We start from the raw sequence: 23,081 nt of genomic DNA, 5'->3' as shown, positions 1-23,081 counted from the left end.
TTGAGCTGAAAGCCACAAGACATCAGTAGCAACTTCTTGAAGCCTTTTCAGGTTCCAATGGAAGGCATGTACAAGCGACCCACAACATGTACAAAAAATGGTGGCTTTCGAGTTTCAACCAACACGGCTACTTTGGCTATCAACTACAAACGTCCAAAAGCAAAAAAAGAAAAAATGGAATTACTTGATTGTACTAACAAAATTACAAAATTATACAATCTCTACACCAGAAACAACCATCTAGATACGTCTTATCAAGCACCTACCTACTCTTTTTGTCCTAAACCATCAAGTTCTCAAACTCTTCTTCTCTGGGCCCGGCTTCAACGCCACCGACGGGATCCTCTCCCTGAAAAACTCCAAGACGCGCGTCGCCGAGGGCCGCAGCGTGTGCGACTGCTGCATACACGATCTCGCTACCCCGACCATGGCCTTGACCTCCTCTATCTCGAATTCCCCGCTCAACCGCGGATCCACCATCTCTGCCGCTCTCGCCACGTCGAGCTCGCCTTCTTCCTGAAGCAAAGTCGTGGCCATTGACGTCAGCAAAAGCCCTCTCTCCTCACAGAAGGCCTCGATCCCTGTGACCAGCTCGAGGACTACGACCCCGTAGCTATAGATGTCGTTCTTCTTCGACGCGATCCCTGTCCTGAGGTAGTGAGGGTCCGTGTACCCGGGGGATCCCATCATGATCTGCTTCGCCCGTGGGGAGGACGAGGAGGAAGGCGGCAGGATTAAAGACGAGAACCCCATCTTCGCGGACCCGAAGTCACAGAGCTTGCAATTGAGGTCCTCGTCGAGCAACACATTGGACGACTTGACATCGCCGTGAACGATTTGGAGCGCGCATTTCTCGTGCAGGTGCTCAATCGCCTGTGCGAGTTGGAAGGCCATCAACACCCGGTGGCTCCAAGGGAGGACGGTGCCTCTCTGTAGATGGTTGCCGTGAAGCTTCTCTTGGAGATTTCCATTGGGGATGTATTCAAACACCAGTGCTCCTTCATCTTGGGGGGAAAAGCAGTACACAAACGAAATCAGTAAACTATTTCAAGGAAGAGAAATTTAAAATATAGCATATAGATTATGCTTTGTGAGGATCTTTTTATTGCTGAAAAATTCGAAAATTCCGAGAGAAAAGTGATTGCATTTAGAGTTCCTCGTATAACCATACATCAAAATCTGAGCACAACATCATGTACAGCACAGGTTCAAACAAACAAACAAGCATGGATCATCAGCAGTTCAAGGATACCAAACAGAAATGACAAAATTTATGAAACCAAAGTTGCTTTTAGTCCACCTACCTACGCACCACTGAGCATTTTAAATGCTTCCCAAAGAACCACATGCAATGCGCTGAAAAGCCGAGCTCTTTACACAGAATTTCATGTAACTCTAACTTAACAGGCTAATTACCAATAAAAAAGAACCTCAATTTGCTAACTCTGGCAGAAAGTAAACAACTCAATATGCTCACACAAGTCACTGTGCATTCACACAAAAACTAAATGATAATTTCCAGATTACTGGAAAACAGAAAACAAGAAAATGTACACAGCTGAAAGAAAAGGATAGCCCATAATACTGAAAAAAAATCGATTTTTTAATTAAAAAATCGTTAAATTCGAGCTTGTTTCTTGTTTCAAGAAAATTCAGATTCGTGAATGAGTTGATCTTTTCCCCCTCCGAAGCAAACAACAGCAAGAAATGAAAAGAAGCTTCACACCCACCTCTGTCGTCGCAGTATCCGAGAAGCCTCACGATGTTCTCATGGCGGACGCGGAGCAGAATCTCCAGCTCCTGCTTGAACGCCAAGCTCAGCCGCTCGCCACCGCCGCACTGGACCTTGACCGCCGCGAGGCCAGACTCGGAGGAGCCGTCCAAGGTGGCCAAGTAGACGGTGCTGAACCCGCCGGATCCGATCGCCCGCGAGAACTCCGTCGTCATCCCCTGCAGCTCCTCCCACCTGTACCTCCTCGCGCAGCACCCATCTCCGCCGTCGCCTTTGCCAGCCCCGCTCTTCCCAACGACACCGTTCCCAACGTCGCCGCGTTCTTGATCTTCGGCGCCGACGACGACGGCTCCGTTGGATCTGCGGCGGAGCCAGAGATGGAGGAGCTTGAGGACGCCCATCGCGAGGCCCAGGCCGAGGAGAGAGAAGACGGCGATGAGAGGGGCAGCGACTCGCGGGTCGAAGTGGGCTTCGTTTCTTGACGGCGCTTCGGGGGTGTCGGTGCCGAAGGTGGTGGTGGGCTGAAGAGAGAGGAGGAACAAGAAAATGGCGGAGGAGGAGGTGGGCCAGGAGGGGGAGCAGGAACGACCGCTGAGAAAGAGACCACGACGCCGTCTTGGCAAATACGGGTCCTGCTCAACGACCGCCTCCTTGGCCGGGTCGTCGTCGGCGACGGCGGCGGTGGAGAGAGGAGCCATGGAGGAGGAGGAGGAGGCAGAATCAGACACCGAGGGGGGAGCGTCTAAGTCTGATTCTGCTCCTATGGAGAGAGGGTTGAAGGTCAAGCTTCCATGGCTTTTACTTCTTCAAAGAGAGAGAGAGAGAGAGAGAGAGAGAGGGGGAGGGGAGGAGAGAGAGGGATTTATATAAGCTTTTCTTGAAAAATGGATAAACGAATGATGCATATGAAGGTTTAGTTACGAGAGTTTGGGGAGCTAAATCAAATTTGAAAAATATTTTCTTAAAAATCGACTGCGACTGCTTATATTGCTGACAAGAATGGTTGAATGAAAAATATTTTTACAATTTCACAAAAATATTGATAGCCTTCATACGGCTCGACCGGGCATCTATTCGCTCTAGTAACACCTGCAGATGGACCAACATCCTTGTACTAAGGCATTGGAATTAGGAAATAGCATTTATCCCAAGATAGCGGTAGCAAGTGTTCTGTGGAGGTTAGGAGATCAAATTTGAAAAATATTTTCTTAAAAATCGATCACATCGCTTATATTGCGACAAGAATGGTTGAATGAAAATATTTTTACGGTTTCACAAAAATATTTGGATGTAAATTATTGTTGACTATAAAAATATATTCCTTTGACTAATCATTTCAAGCTGTATAAGTAATTAATTTTAGGAAATATTTTCAAAATCATTTATTTTTTTGCGAAACAAACGGAATCTTAATCCATAAAAACAATGAATGAGTTACTTATTTGATGGATGAAATATGTGTAGGGCGATATTAGGAGTGCACATTGCTCTTAGTCCCGGTCCCACTCGAGAATCGGATCGAACTGAACTGGGCAGTTCTGGGTGTTTCTAAGGAGACCCAATTTCACATAAGGAACCTGATCAACTGGACCACCTGGACCAGACCGACAAAGCGGCCGAGATTCTTTAATCTTTTGCTATTTTTATTTTGAAGCAAACCCTTATGGTTAATTTTTTTTTTCTTTTACCGTTGGTAAACTCCCACTTGTGAGGAACAGAATAAACGAAAAAATAAAGAAGGAATCAACAGTTTGGAGACCGATTTTGAAACCGGACCAAACTGGTCGGTCGGGTCCAAGACCGGGTGGGCTAGTTTCCAATTCCACAAATAGGGAACCGATCTTGCCCGGTCCGGCTTTAGGTTCCAAGGTAAGAATCAACCCATCTTGAAAATCGATCAACCCCTATGAAATATGTATTACATATTGAAGGCTTGAGAAAGAAAGCAAGTGGTCTCTATGGAATGAAAAATCACTAGATATCAAGTAGCTGGAGAAGTTATTATCATTATGGACGATTGTCGTTTTGCAGAGTTTTGATGTAGAAACGAGTTATTACTTTAATAGATTATTAATTAACACGGTTGTTAAATCACTAATTATGGCATTCCGTGTGGCGAGGATTGTGCACTCCTTTCCCAATGGCAACATCGTGCCGACACCTTTGATAAAACGCGCCCCTTCTCATGTGGACGACTTCGACCCTTTTGGGAACTTAGTTTCTCTCCTTATTGCTTCTCCCTTTCGGAGGGACTTTTAAGTTATGCTTGGTTTTGTGAAAAATGAATGATAAAAACGATTGTCTATATCGCTTACAAGAGTGAATAATAAAAAATGTTTTCATCGTTCACGAAAAACTTTGAATGTAAATTGTTATCGATGATAGAAACATTTTTCATTAGTTAATATTATTTCAAGCGATTATTTTTAGGAAGACGTTTTCTAAGCCATTCAATTTCCACGAAACAAAATGAGCCTAATAAATTTATGAACTGTCGGACTACACGCAATACGAACGCTACAATCTGATTTGAAAAATCATCGGACCCACATTTAATCACATCACCAATGGGCATTGTTACTTCAGACCAAGGGAAAGGGGGGTGCCTCTTCTCATGAACCGAAAGATGGAGAAGGAGAAAAGAGGGCAAAGGGGGGCGCAATAAAGAAGAGGAAAGAACTTGGAAGAGAAATTATATCAGAAGGGCAATAAAAGCGAAATGTGAATGTGAATGTGAATGTGAATGATGCCTTCGCAAATGAGCCAAAAAATTGAAAAAGCACAAAAGAGGGGGGGGTGGGATTCAATGGTTGGTGCCATAAATGCCGAATGGGATCGAGTGCGTGTTTTGCCAAAATCTACACGGCAACTGCCCCCAAAATTTAAAGAATGAAATTCGCTGTTCACAAAGTCCTTCGGCTCGAGAAAACGTGGCCTCGTGCTCCGGCCCCAAAGTCAAGTCCACCGTCTTCAAATTCATTAAAGCAACGTTGAATTTATATTTCGAATCCTTAGGATCATTATATATAAGGATAACGACACAAACAGTCTCGTATGATCCCTGAACTTTTAATTTGTTCAATGTCGTATCTGAACTTTTGGTACATGTTCGATGTAGTATCAAACTATACGAAAATATTCAATGTAATTCATGAACTTGAATTAATGGGGGGGACTATATTAAACAATTGAACATGTATCAAAATTCCGGGGACGATATTAAACAAATTAAAAGTTCAAGGACCGCATTGCACATCGAGTCAAAGTTTATAAACTGTTTGTATTATTTTCTCTTTTGTATACGATGAGAAGACTGACCCTAGCACCCCTCTATTCATTGCTGGGTCGGTTTGGACAAATGGGTCGGGGGCCACTTATGAAGGGGGTAGTAGTTGCGCCGAGAACTTTCACGTTTGTGTGTTGGCTCGGCAAGATTTGAATGTGGTTGTCCAAGGTGGACGAGGACGTGAACAGCGAAGCGTGAGAACTCGGGGAACCAAGGGACGGCTGTTTGACATTTAAGTTTTTGGGGACCGTCAGGAAATGAACCGCATTGGGCGCTGGGTCGGTTTCAGAATTCGGCGCTGTCGTAAAGGCTCCAGTCGTACCGGGACGCGGAAGTAGAGCAGATCCGGATTGCAGGAGGGAGGTTTTGCTCGAGGTGGTAAGCGTGTTTGCTCGAGCTTGCACCGTCTTTCGATGTTCACGTTTAAGAGGATGGACCTGTGTGTTCGAGTCACTGTTATAAGTGCGTGTGTGCACGCGTGGGACGGTACGGCTTCTCGATTAATTAGGCTCTAGCTAGTAATCAATTGATTTGTGTCGGTTCTGAATGATATGCGTTTATGCCTCTCGAACGTAAGATCTCATATTCTGTTATTGTTCTAGATTACAACATTTTCTCAAGTCTCTCGTTGCTACGGGGATGACATGCCTTCGTTCAAACGAGGAAGGCGAATCTAGTTTGATGTGAATGCAACCCGAGATATCATCTAGTGACAAACATAAAAAGGGGGCTATATAGACAAGTCCCTTGGTAATATATTCCTAATAATTAACACTTCAATCGCTAATAGGAATTTAATTAGTCATTTGGAATTCAGACACTTTCGTTTTTGTTTTGTTACCCAATAAATGATTTGAAGATTGCTCGTCAGTAGAACCCTCATAAGTGCTCCTGTTACATGAATACTCCATGTCACATGAGCATACAAACATACGTACTTGGACAAATGAGCTTTCTTCTCCCTGCCATGTCATGACCAACCGTCGTGCACAAAACTAATGCTAGCTTGAATCATGTGGAAAGAGGAAGGGAAGGGAAAGCCTGCCCATTTAATAACCAAATGCAATCAATCTATGCTTTATCCAAGTTGGGTTAATTAATCTAATGCCGTCGCTAAAACAAACCATCGTGCAACAAAACTCCAGGATAACCAACGTGGGAATGTCCACACGTTTTGATTTCTTCAACTACGAGCAAAACATCAACAGCAATGTAGCGGTTGGCAAGAAGCCAATGCTGTCTGCCAGTATGAACGAGGGGCACACCAGTGAAAAAGGTCTGCAGAATCCAGCCGGGCATGCCGTCGCGATCACGAAGGTCATGGGGGCAGGTTCGTGTGGGGCTCGTTTCGCAGCCGGCATGATTAGAAAATCCTCTTTCGATCCGGTCATACGTAAACCGTTGTTTAATGTTTATTGTTCTTTCGACCTTTGTTTATTTTTCTAATGTTGGACGCCATTGCGTTTGGTTTGCGCTGCGCATGTAGAGCTTTTGCGATGGGGGGTGGATGGATGGACGTATGGTGCTGCGTCCCTCTCTCGTGCAGCTCGGGGGGCAGGCACGCCGTGATCTTTAATTAATGATGATACAACATGCTAGTAATTAATGCATACGAGTAATGATTACACACACGTGCTAGTACTCTATTCCTTGTCAGAGTTTTGATGAGAGATCTTGTACTATTAATTAAATCGTATACTTAGAGGGTATGAGCATTTGACTGCGTCCATGGATGTCGTAATCGATTACACCATCCGTTTCGATTGCAACTGATGATAGCAACATGGGCTTCGTATTAGATATTATGGATATATGTAATGGAAGCTCTAAAACTTGATACGAAAAGGTAATTGAATCCTAAAACTTATAAAAAGTATAATCGAATCCTAAAATTTGTTAAGTCGGTGAAATCAAATCCCTCCGTTAGCTCCGCCTAACTAAACTAAAAAAAAAAATGCTGATGTAGCTTATTTTAATTATTTCTCTCACCTATATGGCAAATAATTTAAAGCTCGTACTACATATGTCCAAAACGACGTCATTTTGGCTCATTTATTGGTCCAAAACGGCGTCATTCAACTCTTGCCCCAAATCTTTGTTCTCACATTGTGTGGTGTTGCCCAGAGTTCTTTTTTTTTTTTTTTTAAACCCAAATCTCAAGTTCTAAGCCCTAAATCACATTCTAGTTCGTGTAAGCTCCAAATCGAATGTCTGAGATCTCTTCTTCATCGATTGCGAGTCCATGGAAGTCGTCCCTTCTCATTTCACGGTGTCGCGGTGGCAAATCGAAAGTCGGCGTCAAATCCCTTCTCATTGCATGTAAGTCATCCCACGGGAGTAGCGTCGACAATGGAGATAGACGGCGACTCTCTCCTCTTCGCAAGTATCGCGTTTATCCATTTTAATGAAATCAGTTTCAAAGTAATGCTTTCTTGATGTAGTAGTGAGTAAGTTCATTGCATGGCCAATTTCAAAAACTATGGGAAGTTTGAACCTTCATCTAAAACCTAGCATACCAGTTCAAGGACAATTTCAACATCGAGCCTAGAACTTTTGGTTTTAAAAAGAGGCTTTTAAGTTATTCGATTTTTATTGTAGGTTCATTAGGTTACATCTTAGCCTATTATTCAGAAAGAAACTGCAAATGTCGACGAAGACTTCAGTCTAGTCTACGCATCGAATAACAGACCTAGTGATTTTGAAAATTGACGGACAAGAATCATAATTATAACATACTTGTAATCCTCCGTAGGCATACATATGCTTTCGCATAAGCAAGAGTATGGTGGGAATGGCCTTACTTCTAGAGTCATATGATAGCTGCATCTTGCAGTGATGCACATCTATTCCGGTCCAAATCGGGAATCGGACTGGATCAATCGGTTCTGGGTAGTTTTCTTGGGAATCGGTCCAGTTCCCGATCTCTCGTGTGGAACTGGACCGAATGGACCAAGTGCAACCAATGGAACCGATTCAGTAGAACCGGCCAAGTATCTATCTTTTTTTTCTTATTCGGCAGCAGAGGGCAAAGAGGGCAAACGGCGAAGGGCAAAGGCTTCTATCTCGTTTAGACCATCGTAGTCTCACCTCCATCTCTGCTTTTGCGCTCTCACTCTCAGACCCCGTTCGTTTCACGGAAAACAATTTCCAAGAAAAATATTTTCCTGCTTTTTCAGTGTTTGTTTCACGGAAAATAAATAAGTCATGGAAAATACTTTCCCTCAATGAAAAAACACATTCAAAAGTGAGGAAAATGTTTTCCTTTTTTTTTCAAGAAGAGAATCATTTTCCCTTCCCTACTCCTTTTTTTCACATTCATTTTAATTATTTTTATTTTTTTAATTATCTTTTTTTTACCTTCTTCTTCGGCCGGTCGCCGGCCATGGTGAAGGCCAGCGACCGGCCACAGGCGAGCTCAAGTGTCACCAAAGGGCGGCGAGGCTCGGGCCTCGCCAAATCGGCGACGCTCCAGCATTGCAAAGGGCGGCGAGGCTCTAAAGGGCGACGAGGCTCGGGCCTCACCACTTGCGAGGTCGCTCGCCAACCTCTAGCAAGGCCTCGAGCGTTGCCAATTTGGTGAGGCCCGAGCTCACTGCCCTTTGGCAACTCTCGAGCGTCGCCGATCTAATGAGCTCGGGCCTCACCACCCTCTACGACACTTGAGCGTCGTTGATCCGGCGAGGCCCGAGCCTCGCCGCCCTCTGGCGACGCTCGAGCTTGCTTGTGACCAGTCGTCGGCCTTCGTCGTGATCGGCGACAGGCCGGAGCAGAAGGTAAAAAAAAGAAAGCAAAAAATTAATTAAAAATCGATTTTTAAAAAAATAAAAATATATTAAAAGTAGTGTATTGATTGATTTTCTTCACCGAAGGACAGAAAATATTTTCCGGGTCTTTTTCATATTTCAGTCTAACTTAAGAAAATATTATCATTTTCTTGCAAAATGGCTTGCTTTAATAATTTATGCAAAATGAAGGGAGCCTCGGTCTCTCGCGGTCCCGCACTCCAGTTCGCGTTCTCAACGACGAGTTGGCGGACCATTACTTGATTGCAGCAAGTGGGCTTCTGTCCCCCATCATTGCCGGCATCGATCTCCATAAGTTCGACCCTTTGGACCTTCCAGGTGTCATACTTTTGACACGCTCCCTCCCTTCACTCTGCTTCTCGAGGCTCTCTCTGTTCGACGTTTCTGTTTCCGTTTCTGCCTGCGTTCAGTTTTGGGAATTCATCCCATCCTGGGTAAATGGCCGGCGAGTTTTGTCACTCTTTAGGGTGATTTTGTTGTTAGAAATCCTTTCATTATTTGGAATTGATACTGCAAGAAGAAATGTATTTTGGGAGGTGGAATGTTCGACGGTCTGTTGACCGAGTCCCTTGATTTTAGCTGATTAAGATTTGCATTCATTAATACGAACAGAACCCAAAAAAAAAAAAACAAAAACCTGCCGTTCCGGGTTAACCGGCCCAGAACCAGCCCGTCTGGGCCGGTCCGATTCCAGAGTCGGTCGGTTTCAGGATCCACAAACTTGGACTAAATTCTCTCAGTATCAACTCCGATGGACGCCCAGACATTGAATCCAACGTCAACGAATTCTCGATTTCCGCTCCATTATGAGCTCGCGCAACCGGAGAATGCTGTAAGAATAAATCCCTCCGACTTTTTGTGATCTTACTTTGGTTTCTTCTATTTTTACATCATGCTTTCATTTTAGCTGATTGCAATCACACTGGATGAGACGTATTGAAATTGGTTGCATTACTGATATTAGAAACACTTTTTAGTGTTGTGCGAGTTTCACAGCTCGATTTAGTTGAGGGAAAGAAGCGAGATATACTTTTTCTAACCTCCAAGGCCTTTTTTGAGCTAGAATGTGGCTTTCCACATCGCAGTGAAAGTATTGGATTCCTTAGTTTCAGGTCACAAGCAAAGTTTTGATTCGAGGTGGTGATCGGTAGTTGAAAGTGCCTGCACAATTGTAGAGTACTGTATTTTATGTACTTGCATTTGACCACGAAACATGGGGGTGATAAATTGTTAGGCTCGTAATCTCTTGGTCTGACCAAGTTGAAGTGTTTGTTTTATACTCAATAATGATAGGTGCTCGATTTTGGTTGTTCCAGTTTCTGATGCATGTTAATTTAATTTCACTTCTTTCTTGTTTTAAGTCCCCTAGACAAACCTTGTGTTGGGTGGATGTTGTCAATCTGTTGAATGGCACTACTTGGGTAGATGTTATCAGCGCGTTGATTGTAGTTGATGCAATTCGTGCATGTGGATAAATATGTTGAACTGATTCCTGAAGTCCTTTTGTTGACACTCAACAAAGCAGCTATATTTGGGCGGAGGCTCCAAGACTTCGATGTTTGTCAACATCAGTCCTGAGCCTTGGCAAGTCGCTTTCTTCTTCGGATTGCTGCCAGAGTAAATGCTGGCGAAATTGGCATCTCCGCATCCAAATATCCAAGCCTCCTCAATCGACGTATGGCAGACAAACCCACGTGTTCTTGATCGAGGTAGGCCGCCAAGCGCTTGGAGTATGGCCGCCAAACACCCATGCGTCCTGTAAATGGGTGATTTTGGCTTGGGAATGGTTGAAATTCAGGACAATTTATTTGAGCACAGACGGTTTTGACCATTAGAGTCGAGTTTAGTTAGAGACGTTAATGTTGCTCCACATTACAATAATGGAGGCTATGTAAAATGTGAGTATGTGGTTTCTAGGCATGCGCAAGCTTCTGTGGGTTCAATTGCCTTTATAAAGATGCGTAGTGTCATGATGTGGGAAAGGCGAAGGTTGTTGAATGCTAGCATTGAGCTCTTTCCTTTCAATTTCTTTTTGTTCTGTGCATAGTTTTGGTTTCTGGTAGTGTACATTTTTCATTTGCCTCGGCAACTCTTTATCTCTCTTCTTCCTCTTCTGCGAAGAATGTACTTGAAATTAGCATTGTGCAGAGGGTATTTACAATTACTGATCTCGTATCTGTCAATAATTGGCAATCCATTGCTCGTTTATTGATGTCTGACACTTAATACCGTTGGCGTTGGGTGAGATCATCAGCACATTTGAGAAGATGGGTTTCTTTTGAAAAGGTAATGGCTGGTATGAGTATTATAATCTCCTCTCTTCATCTTCCTTTACGAGCTCAATCTAAATGCTCAAAGGCTGCGTAATGAACTTTAGAAATGAAGCTGATTAGTGTGCAGAGCCCACTCCCCAAAACCATTCTCCGACGGCTTGTCCTGAAGTCATTATGGTATGGGAAGGTAACAAATGTTGTTGCCAACAGGTTGGAAGATTATAGGAGCTACTGATCCGTCGGCCTCGGACTCCGGTGTCTCGGGCAAAATATGATGAACGTCCGCCGGGGTGCTCACCTACCTTAGCCATTCATTTCTAAAGCTGGTACATGAGAAAGAAAAGACATTACTCCAAGGTATTTCGAATGAACTCAAATCTAAAACATGAGAAGATCTTAGACCGAAGCTGAGTTCTGTATCCACCCCACTTAAAAGCCCATCGGGACACACGTTCTGAAGCCACGCTCAAAACAGCCCGGTATCAAAACCAAACTGCTCCAATACGATGTTTGTCTACTGTCTCCACAGTACATGACTAGGGGCATGTATCGGTCAATCTCAAACCTATGTTGTACAAAAACTTCAGTGCTGAAGGTGAACTAACTACTTTTGAGCTGGTAATGGTCTCACCATCGGGGAAGAAAGTAAATGCCCTGCTCTATTCGATCACAGATTACGAAAGTCGATGACCATTCGTGAACTATATTTTGGAATTTTAAATGTTGACTGCGAAAATATGGGAGCCGAGATGGACGTGGCTCGATTGGGATTGGGCATAGTCCAAGTTCATTGATCACGGTATCGGCCTTATTTAACTATTAAATCATGTAATCTAAGGCTGGGGCGTCGGCATAGCACTTACTTCAGGGAAAATTGTTTAAAATATCTTAAACCTATTGTACTTTTACTAATTCAGTTCTAAACATTTTAATTTTGTAAATTGAATTCTAAACCTTTTTCACATTTTGCCAATTGAGTCCATACAGCCAATTTTGCTTGGAAATCGCTGACATAGATGTCGACCGTCCTAAGTGACACGGCCGATACTAGCGTTGATATTTTTTAATAATATTTTAATATTTTTTAGAATTTTTTTTTTATAATCTTCTTCCTTTTGCCCCGGCCACAGGCAATGGCCAGGCGAGCTGGCCTCGCCTTGCATGAACGAGGGCGAGCGCCGACGAGGGCTCCCCTCACCAGATCTAACTTAAAAATCACGTGACGGAACCTTGATGGATAGTAAATGTGTTGCATTGGTACAAATTTGAGGTTTTTTATATCATAAAAAAAAGTTTAGGGTGAATGTATGACGGTGTGCATAACTTGGAGTTTTTGATGTCACAAAAAAAATTTAGGATAAATGTGTCACAGTGTGTATAATGTGAGATTTTTTGTGGCATTTTCCCTTAAAATTAATTCGAATAATGAGTTTATTTTATGCAAAACAATCCAAATCAACAAAATTGAAGTTGAGAATTCAAGTAACCAAAATCCTCGAGCTTTAAAACTCAAACTGTCATTCAATCAATGAGGAGGTAAGAGTGATCTCTATGTGATTGTATGCACCTATGATTTATTAATTAAAGTTTCGATTATAAAAATATTAAAGAAAAAATAAAATATTAAAACTTAGGGTGCGTTAGTTTGAGAGAATTCGTTTTTCAGACTTTCACTCGTTTAGTTCGCCGAAAATGATAAGTCAATAAAAAATACTTTTCAGTCAAGGAAAACATTCATGTATAAAATTAAGAAAGTGAATTCCCTAATCTAAGAAGGTAAAAACACTTTACGAAATTTTTTATCTTGAATATGTTGATATTTTATATTTTCTTTTCTTTTCTTTCTTTTATTTTTCCTTTCCCGATGAAAACACAGCAAGTCAATTACTGGATATGAGGTTAAATGGCGCGACGTAAGGTATTACTTTAAAAACTCACGGTTTTCCCTCGATTTTGCATGAAATTTATATTTCATTTTCAATTGATCTTCGTAATCGGGTCATACAATCAATGATACAAAAAAATTCCTAATGATATTTTCATGTGATTATAATCGAAATAGTACGAGATATTTGATACGGGGTAGGAAATTCTGGTGAGCGACACGTAATTACTAGGACCTGATTATAAATATTTCAAAACATTCGGGCTTAACGGTAAATCTTCGAAATTTTTTTTAGACTTTTGGGCGAGTTTCAGAACTTGTAATTATGTCTTCCTTATAAAGAAAAACCGCCTCGCTTCTCCCTCTCGTCAGTCTCACATCCGCCGCGCCGCTCCGCTCCGCTTCCGGACCCGCCGCCGCGCCGACTCGCCACCGCGCCTTCGTGAACTCAAGGTCCATCTCTCTCTCTCTCTCTCCACCTCGCCGTCGACTACGGCTGTCGCTGCAGCTCGAGGATTGTGTGCGTGTCTCTTTCTCTCTGTGTTGTTCAGTTGTAGTTGCATTTGTTTTTCACGTTAGTCTTTTCCCTCTGAAAGCTTTGATGATTTGATCATCGATGCGTCGGGGGCGGACCGGGCGGCGCGCCGCGGGGCACCGCCTTACGCCGCGGAGACGCACGGGGTGCCCTGTCTTGCGTCGGGCACGGGGCAATGGCGGGGCGGCGGTTCGCCCCACGGGACGGGGCCGGGGCCGGGGAACGCGATACCCGGCCCGCGCCCCCGCCCCGTGCGCATCTCTACCTGGCTTCCCTATTTGAGCATGCTCCGGTGCGATTTCTTCGCAATTAATTGCTACATTGTTGAGTGGCCCAACTGCTGTTGGCTATAGGAGGTTGTAGTGTGTCTGAAGTTGAGTTAACAATGGTTTTCGGATAGATATCTCACATCTTATTTCTTCAGTATAAATAAGATGTGAGATATCATTTGTTTTTAGCATTGTTGAATTTTCACATCAATTGGAAGTTCAAATCCTAAACTATTTGACAGGGACTGAGTAACAGTTCTCTGGTTATTCTGTGGGCAGTGATGGGCTCTGATGGAAGTAAAAGATCAGTGGCTCCTCGAACTCTCAGTGTCAGAAAGTTTGCGGAATCTAGAGCTGCTGAAGTTGAGAATCTACACTCCATCGTAGCCAACAGATTGAGCAATAATTTTCGCTCTCGAAGGGATAAGAGGAGGAGAACCACTGCCCATGACAACCAACTGGCCAATAGAAGGCATAGGAAGAGGCGAAAGGATTCACCGGTGGCTGGTGCTGATCGCAATCCTGCAGCTCCAGGCAAAGTTCCTCGACGAGTGCGGCGCAGAAATGAGCTGAAACAAAATCCCGAGAGTGGTTTCTGTACATCTGGGGATGGAACTAGGAGACTTAGAACTCATGTTTGGCATGCGAAGCGGTTTACTATGACCAAGTTGTGGGGATTTTACCTTCCTCTCGGTTTGCACGGCAGGTAATCGAGCTGTCTTTTTCAACACTGTAATCATGACTTGATTCATTTTTTAACGGATTAGAGCAATTGACAGGGTTTGTTAAGCTTGGTGTATTTTTCTCCCCCAAGGGGTTCTCTCTACAGAAACTTGTCTTTTGCCCGCTTCTTAAGCTGGTTTATTTTTGGATGTGACTGGAATTTAAATTCATGGAAAGACATATGCATCGAGACTTTTCAATAAATATATTTTTATTTTTCTGCGTTGTAGAGGGAGGGGTTCAAGAGCTCTTTTGAAGTGGTATAAGCAAGGAGTAGTCATCCATGATGCTAGTTACCATTTTGCTGTCCAGTTCGAGGGTCCAGAGGTATCATCTTTTGTCTTTGAACCTGCATAATTTGTGTCATTATGTAAATGTGAGCAAATTTCTTGTTTATATTGTTACTTTTGTTAACTGATTTATATATGCCATATAAGAAAGAACTTTTTGCATTGAAGCTCAGCGGCTTAAGCAAACTGTTTATCATTTTATCTCCTCTTTTGTTCAGTAATATCTGAATTAAACTATTAATTACTTTCTATGGTTGCAGGATTCTTTGATTTCGGTGTTAGATAGAGTACTAGTTCCTTCTCCATCTGCTCATCCAATGGACATGTCTCATTCAATTCTTTCTGGTGTTACATATGGAAGGGCTTTGGTAAATAAATTCAATGGAATTCAAGGTACACGAACAATGAATTTGGATCCAACAGTCGTAACTTCTTAACTCTTGTCTTGCAGCTTCATCATGTTGGAACACCTCTTTCCAAGCCAATTGCTCCGGTTATGTATATGTGGAGACATTTGGACCAGCATAATACTGAAAAAGTTCAGCAGGATTGCGCTAATGGGGAAGGTGTACCTGAAAATATTGATGACTCTGTTCCATTTCGTCAGCTATGGGTCTGGATACATGTGTCAGCCTTTACTGAGGGATATGCTGCTCTAAAGTGTGCATGTCAAAAGGAGGTATCACTTTCTTATAGTTCCTTCACTCAATTTATTAATGAAGTACATTAGGACTATGACACTAGTGGTAGCAAAATTGTATATCCACTTTTCCAAGAGTCAAAGTCAAGCTTATAGGTCGTAGCAGGTTTCTGTCTCCAATTATTGCCGTGATTATTGAAATTTCTACCTTCCTTCTACCGAAAGAAAAGAAGGATATAAAACGAAAAAAGTTTAAGAAAATCACACCACTTTCGGCTTTATATTTAGAGTGTTGCCCTAACTGCTTAATCCACTTGACTGGACTTCCTGCTCATTCTGTTAAATCTAAAATTTCAAAATCGATCATTAAATCACTAAAATATTGGGCTCTTAGCAATTAATAGTGGCTGGTATAGCAGTGATTCTTTACATCTTCATCATTTCCTTTCTTTCAAATCAGATGGATGAAGTGGGTAGTTTGATCCGTTGCTCTTCGCTTGAGGGTCATCTGGCAAAGTTGGAGATTATGGGATCAGGTGCTTTTAAGCTTCTTCAGAAGATTTTACATCCGATAAAACAGTGAGTTATCAAAGACCATGTTAATTCCAATTTTTCCTAGTTATTTATTTGAAGTTGGCTAAATGGTTCTGCTTGGTTGTGCAGCGCTGTAGAAAGACCTTTTCAGTTGAAGAAGCATTCTTCTGTCGAGGCTAGTATGGACGAAAAGAAGATGGAATGTGACTTGCTTCACAATGAGGACGGTTTTCCTTCTCATGCGATTTTCTCTCTTATGGTCAAGGACCCTCGGGAATACATGGATGAAGAAAATTTTAATGATTCAAAAATGATAGCTCTTAGTACAGTTGATGAGGTTTTATCACATGTAACTGAAAAGCAGCCATCTATAACACAACCTGTGGACAAGGGAGGAGGTTTACTCCTATTGTCACAGGCACATCATGGTCTGTGGGATGCTGCTTCAGGACTAAGAACCCCAATTGAAGAGAATGTTCTTCACACGGAGAGGCACAAGAAGCGTATGGATTTCTTGTGCTTGGATAATTTTAATTCAGGGATGTCAAATTCTTTAGATAGTTTGCAGTCTTCAAGATCCTGCCCTATAATGCTTCTAAGAAATGGGAGCGCAGATGACCGTCTCAAAGGGTAATTAAATCTATTTCTTGATGCCATGATAAATTTATGGCTTGTTGCTCCATAAGACATCTCGATATAGGGGATGCTTAGCTGCAGAGATTCTTTACTCGAAGGCTTGCTATAGGATTTTCTTTTGTTTTATTTTCTTATTTCTTCTTTGAGGAATCTGGACATCTTTTTCTCTCTTGAAAGTACGCCACGCCTAGCTGGGCAGCTGTAATGTAAAGATGCAGGAGGAAGGAAGATTTTATACATTTTTATTCATCATCAGAGAGATTTTCTTGGAGAATTTATTTAATCTTTTAGTCTGAATTGGAAAAGATTTTGACCTTGTGCTTGGCTTTTCTGATAATCTACCAATGAAATAAATTAGTAATAATAGGTGCTGGAGCTGCTCTGTAGCTGTTTGTCATTTGCAACCTATTAGTCTTCTTTATTTTTTTTCTTGTATCTGCAGCAGTAATGGTTATTTATGTTCACTTCTGATTATGGCTTTGAATGTCAAGTAGTTTTTTGTGTTGATTAGTCTATGCAATAACATTAGGCGGTAATGAGACAAGCCTCTGATCTGAATATCCAAGTTCAAGGACCTCCTTAGGAGGTTGCAATGGGCTGTCTGTGTGTGCGTGTGATGATTACTTGCCACTTCCATTTTTCTCCAACCCCTTGTAGAACACTCTTCATATAAAAGATGAATTCATAATTCTCTTGTTCTTTCTAGGTGGTCAATTGTACTCCCCTTGAGTTGGGTCAAGGCCTTCTGGATTCCTCTTATTTCCAAGGGGGCTCATGCAGTAGGTTTGAGGGAGAAGCACTGGATTGCAAACAATGTAAGTTCTGAAGCATGAAATATGTGATCTACTATGGTTGGTTGTTAAAAGTAGCATACAATTCTCATTTGGCAGGCTTACCTGCCCTACTTTCCATGGGATTATCCTGATTGCAATGCGTATACATCCCTTATGGCAATCGAAGCTGCTGCTTCTCATTCAAAAGCAGATCGCCGTCCTCCTGCAGTCAGAGCTCTAAAAGTTCCCATTCCACCACCATGGAGTACTATTTGCTCTTTTGACAAAGCATTTACTGCTGGGGTAAATACTCTGATCTCCAGTGAAAGAAGCACAAGCAACAGCAGTTCTCCATCAAACTTGACAAATAGTAGCTCAGGCGTGACATCATCCAGACTCCGAGATCATATGTGTGGTTTTAGGGGTTCTGTAGTCAGGACAAACAAGGAGCTGACCTGCTTCCTTGAAGATAACTATGGTGGTCATTCATTTTTATTTCCTTACAATATGGTGAGAGATAGGAGTTTCTTGAAGGCTTTGAAGGACCAGAGCAATGTTGGCGGATTGGCAAATGGGATCTCTCGAGTCATGGCTCGTCATGACTTATGTTTCCTAAGGGTGATACTGCATGCTTTAAAGGAAGGTTTCTTCGAAGAAGGAGCAATTGTATGTGCACCTCATTTCACTGATATATCATCAAGGGATTTGAGGTCATTACTTTTCTCAATATTATTTTATCATGATATGATGTTCTTTTAGCTTTTCTAGAATTTTCTATCATCATTATTTGCTGTATCCATTCTGGTTATTATAATTTCCCGATTATTCTTGGGCCATGTTACCTATACGCTTTTAAAGAATATAAAATAGGAGTATATGATGTATGCACCAGTCCAGTTTGGTGGGTTTGGGAAAATTTTGAAATGCAGTTTTGAATTTCAAAGTCTTTTGATTGAAAATTTTGGTTTCTGACCCCAAAACCTGCCTTTCACGCCCACAGTCCAAAGCAGCCACCTGCTTTCACTAAATCACTTTGAGAAGCCAAAGCTGCTTTCTGCAATTTTCAAAAACAAACCCGTAGAGGGTTTAATTTTTTTTTCCCGACTGATGAGGGAGTAAGTGAAGGTGTTAACTTTGCAAGATTAACAGAAGCATTTCTTTTTTATCATCATATCTCAATCCAGCTTTGGACTTACTTTTTTGGCTTTGTACTGTTCTGGCTTGTTCATCTGAGATAAGCCTCCGCTTGCCGTGCCATTAATTTGCCTTCTCGGATCTGTCCTTTAGGATCTCTCTCTCTCTCTCTCTCTCTCTCTCTCTCTCTCTCTCTCTCTCTCATATTCTTCAGATTTGTATGCTGCACTTGATGTAGGCTAGAAAACAATGAAATTGGTCTACAAATGCCACAATCAGCTGCAGCATCATACTTCAAAGAGGTTCGTCCTGGGGAATGGGAAATCCAAGTGCCAGAGGACCCAATTGCTAGGGAGAGTCACCGTTGGCCTATTGGATTTGTCACAACGGGATTCGTTCGGGGCAGGTTGGAGAACATCCATTCCTGAACATCTATTCTTGATTTAATGCATAAAAATATTTCTGCGTATATGATGCACACATGGTTCCAAACTGTTGTGATACTGCATGCAATAATAGTTTTTATTTCTTATTCAGCGAGAAGCCAACAGCAGAAGCTTTTTGTGAGGTAAACTATCTAGCACATCTTAGAGAGGAGCAGTGGACCGAGATGTCCGTGGAACGGAGGAAAAAGGAGATATATGTTTTAGTCAGGAATATGAGGTCTTCAGCATATAGACTTGCTCTAGCCACTATCGTACTGGAACAGCAGGAAGATGATTTGGAATTCATGTAAGATGGTTGTCTCCTGTTTATACCTGATGACACTGGATGAGCTGGTAAGTGCAGGACAATTTTGAGTTCGCATTTAGTATATTATGCAGCATTGGTCTATGGGTTTTTGGAGTCTATTTGTTCCGAGGACAAGGAGCTAGTGATAGATACAAAAGCCTGGTTCTTTTGAGTTTCTCAGATACCTGCTTCTCCTGAGGTTGTCACAAAATTTCAATGAGGTGTCAAAGCTGAAGGATAATTTAGAAGTGAGGAGAAAGCAGCAACGGTTTTGTTAGACTGTCTCTCTCTAGTTTTTTTTGGGTCTAACTCTTTTTTAAATGACTTATGAGTTATGACTGTGGAGTCATGGAAGAGGCAAAGAAAATGTAAATAATATGAGGTTTTATTGAAGAGTGCCAAGAGAGCATCATCGGTACAGCTCCAGTGTCCAGAGGATTGTAAACCCCAGTTCAAGCTCTCATGTATTGCCTCCATCATTAGTTGATTAGGTTGTACTCTTAGTAAACAAATCTGGACACCACCATAACATGCTTTACAATGCCTAGTGCAACTAGCCAAGCCTTATGGTCGCCATTCCTAGATCAAAGACGAGTTTTATTGGAGTCCACAGCCGACTATATTTAGCAGACAATGTGGTTGATCTGAGCTCAATAGTCTGGTTGAGTGAGAGACATGGATGTAGTGTCACTATTTTAGTCAAAACTAACAAGTTGGTAGATAAAATTTTACTCTTGCCAGAGTCAGTTTTTTTATAAGTTTGTTCCAGAAAAAGAAAAGACCCAACGTAATCATATAACGATGTGCCACTTGTTATTACCATGATTAGTATTATGAATTTTGTTGAATTATACATTTCTTGGATCTAAAAATCACAGGACTATCGATTGATTTCCAATGGTTGTTGCTAAAACTGTTTGTCATTTCATGTCGTGTTGTTTCCATCTGTCCGCTGATTCAAACTACAACCCTATATGAGCACCACCAATATCTCCTGGTGCCATGTTAAGCGCATCTCTCCTCGGGCTGCACTCGTCGTGTTGTCGCCAGATATTCCGCCTCGCTATGGCCACTTTGTAACTTCTTGTCATCCCCCTACAGGTTCATGCTTGTCCGAGTCATCAATGAAGCGAAGCAGTTTGGTGCCTCTCAGTGCCGGTGTGGCAGATGTCGCCCCAAATCAGTACAGTTCCAGCCACATCAGCTGAGCCACCGCTTTCACGGAATGTCTCTCAGGTACAGTCTATGCGCGATGCATTCCCTCTGCTATTAGGGAATTGGGTCTCTCAAAGGTGGCTTGATAAATAATTTGGAAGGATTCAAGCATACTTGTTAATTGCTTGATAACACTATGGCATCTAACTTTTGCTTAAACAAAATAAATTGGCAAAAAACTGGTCTTCTTTGCCTTTTCTTCTGCTATTCATACCTATATAATTGTGAGCTAATTGACATTATCAGGTTCGTTCACCTGTCTTTGCGACAGATTGTTGCCAGCCCGACATGGTGTTGAAATGAGGCAGCGAAGGTTGCCATTTGTGATCTGCTGCTGCTAAATGTCCCTCAAAATCCCAATTGGAATGTTTTTTCTCCAAGAACTCGCTTCTCAACTGGGTTTGCAAGTTTCTGAAGTCAAGTCAACAAATTTCTATGTACTCAGCTGATCGAGATTAATTATCTCATTTGATGTTATGCTGCAAACCGGACTTGGTTTACAGCTAGTGTGCATCTGCGACCCTCTCTTCATATAGGGTCCATCAGAGGCCTTCGCTGGTTGGCAAGTACGAGCATGTCAACTTCGCTCAATCTAAGGCCCCTGCACCTTCTAAAGGTAAACCTAGCGCTTTGGGCATCTGTTCTCATGTTTATATGAAGCACACGTACTTTCCATTTGTCTGTTAAAAGACGTACATGTTGGACACGCTTCAGCTCTCTGTTCGGAGAATCATGGGGGTTTTATGATCGCCATATACGGGCTAGGCTTACAAAGAGATTATGGAGAGGAAAAAGAAAATCTAAAACGAGTACTTGACTGTACTCACCCTTGAGAAGTTCAAGAACCATTCTGTTTAGCAATCTTGTAAATTTGCCTAAGTATGCGAAAAAGGTGCTGCTTCTGCAGTTATTGGACTAACTTTATTTGGTACCTTATAGAAGGTCAATAGACGTGTCTGATCTATACTCATGGAGTTGACTCTCTTTCAATAGTGGGAACTCATGCCTCAGTTTTCGACGGTTCACTTCTGTTTGAAGGATGTTAGTTTTTAATAAATCTATACGAACCTCATTAGCCAAACTGATCATAGATGGTGTCCTAGTTACTCTATGAAGTTCGAGAGCACGCAATCTTATAATCCGTCAAGCGAGCAATAAACACAAATATATCTAGAGGAAGCAATGCCCGAAAAAATAAATATATTTGCCTCCAAATTTCTTTTTTTTAAGGGTAAAATGATGACTTTGAGGGCCAAATACTTGACTCGGAATGTGTTACGTTGTAGCGCTCACTCTTTATGTATTTCTAGATCCACTGATTCAAGTGGGACGGTTTTTGCTTTTCATATAACATGTAAATTCGGCTCCGTCTTTTTCGCAAATGTCTCTTAGAAAAATAAGTCAAAGCATAATGTTTTCATTATCAACAAAGATGTTTGGAATAAAATATTATAGATAATGAATTTTTTTTTTCCATTTTGACTCATTCCCCTAAGCTATACCTTTGGGTCACGATTAGGAAAACCTTTTTCGTATTCATGATTTTTTGGTCGATAATTAATGAAGAATGCACGAATCTAAGATTGAACAACGATGTGATGATCCGGGCTTGTTGAGTTCGCGGGCTCTTTCTACTGACGTTTGCTAATGTCCACTCAATGATGGAACAATCCGAATTGAGCTTTGTCGGACAATTAAGGATCGAGATTCTTTAACTAAGCGAATGATATTTCCTTTTTATCCCCCAAAAATAGTAGCTAGGAGACTTAGATTTGACGCTCGAGTTATTCAGTTAAGTAGAATTTGAAGGATCGACTGATCACCAAACGATGGATATGAATGTAACGAATCACGTATACGTCTCCAACTTAGAGCAATTTTTAGAGAAACTCTTTTTGTCATGAAGGTGAAGTTTACCCGATACACATCAACGGGATGGGAATGCTTAAATGTATTATGGAGATATTCAAGAAAAAAAAGATGAAATACTCATATTAGCATCTAATGTGTGATGCACTTTTCCTCTCTTCTTTGCCCTTTTTGTCAGCTACTCCTGTTTGATCGTTGGAAGTACATGCAATGAAACGGCCGTAAGATCTTCAATCTTAAGTGGGTCATTAAAGTGATGGAATGTTAATTGATGAATGGCCAAGACGCTTATGATTTATAACAATTTTTATAGAGAAAATTATCTAAAAAATCCCGAACCTATTGTATGACGGCCAATTCAACCCTAAACTTTTTAATTTGACCAATTTTGTCCTAAAATTTTTGACAATTTGCCAATGAAAGCATTCTGGCCAATTTCGATCAGAAATCACTGATATAGACCCCGGCCATCCTAATATGGTTGACAGGTGCCGACATCGACAATATTTTCAATTTTTTATATATTTTGAATTTTTCCTTTCCTTTTACTTCCCTTTCCTTCTTTCTTTTTATCCTATTTCCTTCCTCTGGTCGCCGAGGCCTCGGGGATGGCCGAGGGAGGTTCTTGGCCACAACGAGGGTTTGCAAGCCCTCGCGCAGATCTGGCGAGAGCTAGTGAGGGCGCCGAGGCTCCAGCAACCAGTGGAAGGAAAGAATTTTTTTTTAAAAAAAAATTGCAAAAGTGTCTACGT

General features: G+C 41.9%; 2 protein-coding genes across 5 annotated transcripts; one reads left to right on the top strand and one right to left on the bottom strand.

Annotated features, from left to right (window-relative positions):
• LOC115675448 (probable receptor-like protein kinase At1g33260) lies at positions 1-2,580 on the bottom strand. Its single transcript, XM_030598102.2, has 2 exons — positions 1,731-2,580; positions 1-1,004 (listed from the first exon to the last, which is right to left on the bottom strand). Exons 1-2 carry the CDS (start codon positions 2,428-2,430, stop codon positions 289-291), a joined length of 1,416 nt encoding a protein of 471 aa, XP_030453962.1. The 5' UTR covers positions 2,431-2,580; the 3' UTR covers positions 1-288.
• A 10,739-nt stretch (positions 2,581-13,319) lies between these two features.
• Positions 13,320-21,478, top strand: LOC115675611 (ribonucleases P/MRP protein subunit POP1-like). 4 transcript variants are annotated; one of them, XM_056318532.1, is made up of 13 exons: positions 13,320-13,432; positions 14,063-14,489; positions 14,737-14,833; positions 15,057-15,164; positions 15,248-15,475; positions 15,897-16,015; positions 16,100-16,600; positions 17,313-17,421; positions 17,497-18,089; positions 18,752-18,919; positions 19,051-19,292; positions 20,347-20,481; positions 20,732-21,478. In XM_056318532.1, exons 2-11 carry the CDS (start codon positions 14,065-14,067, stop codon positions 19,247-19,249), a joined length of 2,547 nt encoding a protein of 848 aa, XP_056174507.1. In that variant the 5' UTR covers positions 13,320-13,432; positions 14,063-14,064; the 3' UTR covers positions 19,250-19,292; positions 20,347-20,481; positions 20,732-21,478. The 4 variants fall into 4 exon arrangements, with proteins under 4 accessions (XP_056174507.1, XP_056174509.1, XP_056174510.1 ...); XM_056318534.1 differs by having other exon boundaries at positions 20,707-21,478; XM_056318533.1 differs by having other exon boundaries at positions 13,346-13,432; positions 14,026-14,489.
• The last annotated feature ends 1,603 nt before the right edge of the window (positions 21,479-23,081 follow it).

This window comes from Syzygium oleosum, unplaced genomic scaffold (assembly GCF_021117445.2).
Source record: "Syzygium oleosum isolate NSW1041296 unplaced genomic scaffold, Sole_v2.1 Sole_v2.15, whole genome shotgun sequence".
Lineage (NCBI taxonomy): Eukaryota > Viridiplantae > Streptophyta > Magnoliopsida > Myrtales > Myrtaceae > Syzygium > Syzygium oleosum.
Note: the sequence above shows the minus strand (reverse complement) of the source record. Positions and strands in the feature narration are given on the sequence as shown.

What these genes read in the sequence shown, in the direction of transcription:
- LOC115675448 (XM_030598102.2), bottom strand. Translation starts at nt 2,430, where the DNA reads ATGGCTCCTCTCTCCACCGCCGCCGTCGCCGACGACGACCCGGCCAAG. An exon ending in CGGATACTGCGACGACAGAG is followed by an intron (nt 1,005 to 1,730) that starts GTGGGTGTGAAG and finishes TTTCCCCCCAAG; the next exon opens with ATGAAGGAGCACTGGTGTTT.
- LOC115675611 (XM_056318532.1), top strand. Translation starts at nt 14,065, where the DNA reads ATGGGCTCTGATGGAAGTAAAAGATCAGTGGCTCCTCGAACTCTCAGT. An exon ending in TTACATATGGAAGGGCTTTG is followed by an intron (nt 15,165 to 15,247) that starts GTAAATAAATTC and finishes CTTGTCTTGCAG; the next exon opens with CTTCATCATGTTGGAACACC. An exon ending in AGCACTGGATTGCAAACAAT is followed by an intron (nt 17,422 to 17,496) that starts GTAAGTTCTGAA and finishes CTCATTTGGCAG; the next exon opens with GCTTACCTGCCCTACTTTCC.